General features: G+C 50.5%; 1 protein-coding gene across 7 annotated transcripts in view; it reads right to left on the bottom strand.

The window, feature by feature from the left end:
- KIF1B (kinesin family member 1B) overlaps nucleotides 1-1,492 on the bottom strand; it is an 84,238-nt gene extending 82,746 nt beyond the window's left edge. For all 7 annotated transcript variants that reach the window (XM_012722146.1, XM_012722150.1, XM_012722148.1 and 4 more), the window contains exon 1: nucleotides 1,325-1,492. In XM_012722146.1, the coding sequence (XP_012577600.1) occupies nucleotides 1,325-1,430 (106 nt within the window). In that variant the 5' untranslated portion in view covers nucleotides 1,431-1,492. The remainder of the gene's footprint in view (nucleotides 1-1,324) is intronic.
- Nucleotides 1,493-3,715: the final 2,223 nt, after the last annotated feature.

Genomic DNA, 3,715 nt, shown 5'->3' with positions numbered 1-3,715 from the left:
AGAGTGGGGAGCAGAGCAGGCAGACAGATGCAGTCCACTGCAGAGGGGAGCAGCGGGGAGACAAGAGGTCTGCGCGCCCTGTGGGCCACTCCCTGGCGGGGATCGAGCTCGTGCTAGAACAGCTGCAGCCAGCTTCGAAGTGCTGCTCCCCGCTGTGCCACCAGGGAGGGCCCCACTATTCATTTTCTACTTTAAAGTTTTCAGTAAAACGCCCAGTCCCATGAGTTAGCATTCGGGACCCACCGCTGGGGGTGCAGGGGCTAAGCGAGACAGGCCAGAAAGCAGTCGGCAAACAGCAAACACAATTTCGCTAGCAAGCGGATAAAGAAACAGGAGACGGGGCGTCCCAAAAGGAGGCCCGTGGGCTGCGGGAGACTGTGGGTGGTGGGCGGGAGCCCTATCACAAGGTGGGACCCTGCACCCCAAGCCACACACAGTGTCGCACACCACCGTTACCACCATGAAAGTAAAGAGAAATAAAGAACATGAGCACGATGAGGGGCAAATGGCAAGAGGCAGAAATGCCTTCGAATTAAGTTGCAATTAAATGTATTTCCCACAGAAACAGTCAGTAGTCAGGACTGACGTGCTCAGGCAGGCAGCACAAACACTGAAGCTGGAGCGCTACAAAGAGGACTGGCTAGCTCCATCCACAAGATACCCCATTCAGGATCGTACAAACCCTCACTACCCAATGCAGCACAGGCCAGGAGGGTCCCCGACAATTCAGCATTAACGTCTCTCTCGGAAAGAAATGACAATTCTGCTTTATCACAAAGTTAAAAGATTTCACGAGGGTAAAACCTACGACTAGGCTAAGTAACAACATGCCTACACATTCTTACCAGGTAATTACCAGCGCAGGCAGCAAAGAAACCTGCTTCAGTGGTTTCGCCTTAGCCATTCCGTGGAGAAACGAGCCAGGCAGTGGTAACCGATAATCTCATCAGTCATTCACAAGTTTAGGCTATGACAGCTGTAGCTGTTTTCAACTCAAGAACCATCATGAGGAAAAAGTAACTTTTAAGATCTTCCTGGCAAGGTCCAGTGCTCCTAAAAGTCAAGACTAATAATCAACCCCAGGGCCTCAACTCTAAGGCATTACTTTGTGTAAGTCACTGCTGACACTTCTGTTCTCATGAAGATCTCAACTTAATAGCACAGGTAGGTTTCCAGGGGTAAAACTATATGCACTTTTAATTACGTCACAGCAAATATCACAGAGGACAGCACGCAGCAGATCATTCAGAAATGCGAAACCCGAGCGTGAGCAGCCACAGGCCGTTTGTCCGGGCCCAGGGGCTGCGGGGGGCAGGGGACTCACTGGTGGAGTTGCCTTGCATCTGGATGATGCACTTGGAGTCTCTGCTGCTCTCCCGAGAGTTGAAGGGCCGCACGCGGACGGCCACCTTCACGGAGGCCCCCGACATCCTGAGGGCGGGTGACAGCGCAGTCCAGAGAGAGCAGACCTTCCTGGGAAGTTAGAGCCAAGTTTCCTATAAAAAGAAAAAAATCCCAAAGGTAGTCAGAATTTTTAAAAACAGGCAGAAAAGCTACTTATTACTACCTTCTATCTCAGTACCATTTCTGCTTCCAGGGCTAGAAAGTCAGTTTTCCTTCCCTACTGAATCTTGTATTTCCAGCAATAAACTACCAGACATAGAACATTTTAAAAATTAAGCTCGTTTTCCTACTCCATTACTTTTTTTTTAACCAACCCTGGCAAGTACCCCAATTTTATCTTAAATATACAAGTACAAGCAAAGCACAGGCATCGGTGCCCGCTGTTTTTCTGGATCAATCTTCAGTAATACAGGAAAAACATAAAATGTCATCGCTCACACAATTAACTTTCCATTTGCCAAACCACTCGTTATTTATGTTTCTTTAAAGAAACGCACGAACTTTCTAAAGTTTCATTAGCTCCACCTTCGCTTTCCCACCTACAATTAAATGGCAAAGGACAGAGATGCGCCCCAGCCGCCTCCTTCCAGGAACCTCTGCAGCTGCAAGCCTGCTAAAGCCGCCCAGTGCCAGGCCCGGAGGCTCCCAGACACCCAGCTCTCTGATGTGTCAGAGGCCTGGCAGGATCAAATCAGGACGAGTCACTGAATAATGAAGCCATAACAAAACCGTGAACATTTTTCAGAGGAACTTTCCCTCCCAGAAGAACAAAACACTCTCCCATGGGAAAAGGGGGAAAACCACAGTCATTTCCACAAAAAAACAAAAGATCTTTTTAACCTCCAGCTGCATGACTACCAATGAAGGCTTTCCCTTGGAAAAGTCAAAATAGGTAAAATAAAAACAAAACCCACCCCGCCAGCACCTCAGAGGGGAGCGAGATGAAGCTCGTCCGCAGCTCAGAACAGGGGCTGATCCAAGAACTCAGTGAGTGTTTTTTTTTTTTAATTTATTTTCATTTATTGATGCACACAGAACTGGGGTGTAGGCCAGAGGTGCGGGGTGCGAGGGTTCCCCAGAGACGGGGCAGGGAGCAGAGCAAGTGGCTCCACTGACACCCACTGCTGAGGGAGCAGCGGGGAGACGGCAGCCGCCCGGGGTCACTCCCTGGCGGGATCAAACTCAGGCTAAAGTGGCTGCAGACAGCTTCTGGGTGCGGAGACTTAACCCCCTGCACCACGAAGCAGGCCTCGGCGGATGCTTATTGAAGAAATGAATGTATTTCCCAGTCAGGAGAATTCTCTGTTCGCACCTTTGTCTGGCTTACTGACTGTTTTGTTTCAACAAACACAGTATTTATGGACAGTAGCGTTTACACCGGCTACAATGTTTTCCCCACTCTGTTTCTCATTTTATTTTAAACACATAATTTTTAAAAATATTTATTTATTTGTGCATACAGAATGGGGATATAGGCCAGAGGTGCAGGGGCGGTGAGAGGCTTCACCAGAGGCAGAGTGGGGTGCAGAACAGGCCGACTGGCAAGGCACACTGCTGAGGGGAGCAGCGGGCGGGCCAGGAGAGGTCTGCTGCCCATGTGGGTCAGCTCCGGGGCGGGGAATGAACTCATGCTGAAGTGGCTTTTAGCTTAGTGCTGTGATTTACCTGCTGCGCCACCAGGGAGGGCCCTTAAACAGATGAGTTTTACTGTGATGACACTGAGCTTTTGCAATCAAGCCATATGACCTACGTGATGACTAGATGCGCACTTTCCCAAGAAAGTGAATGACGCTTTCAGAAAAAGCCGGACACAGAACACCTTTCTAGCCCCCGAGACCGATCACCTGACCACAGTTGTCACCCAACACTCAACAGGCCCCATCCTCTTCTCCCCCAAACCAGAAACCTCTGCCACAGACACACCTCTAGGGTCATCTTCTTGTTGAATCCTTTTCTCAGTGTTCGCAATATTAGCACCACACCACATGAAGATGTTGAAGACGATCTGCACTTCTCCGTCCTCCCCCTTCACCCCACTGCCAGGCCCTGGCAGCTCCGGCCTCCCTCACTTGCCCTAGCCAGGTCTGGGCCGTTACTTTTAACCAACAGTCCCTAAACAGGGAGGCTGAATACAGAATCCCACGGCGGTCTTTGTGAAGCAAACGAGCACAGACCCCGGCCTGGTCCTGGGCAGCCCTGGGACAGCTCCAGAGCTGGGCTTTCTGGTTTTGTTGTTGTCCACTCTCCAAGGAGGACCAAGCAAGTCCCCGCGTGCCCCTTGCGTCCCTCCAATCCCACTTCCGAGAGGCTC

The sequence above is a fragment of the Condylura cristata genome, unplaced genomic scaffold (assembly GCF_000260355.1).
Source record: "Condylura cristata isolate star-nosed mole 26May11 unplaced genomic scaffold, ConCri1.0 scaffold00008, whole genome shotgun sequence".
Taxonomy (NCBI): Eukaryota; Metazoa; Chordata; class Mammalia; order Eulipotyphla; family Talpidae; genus Condylura; species Condylura cristata.
The sequence above is the reverse complement of the archived record's forward strand: the minus strand, read 5'-3'. Positions and strand labels throughout refer to the sequence as shown.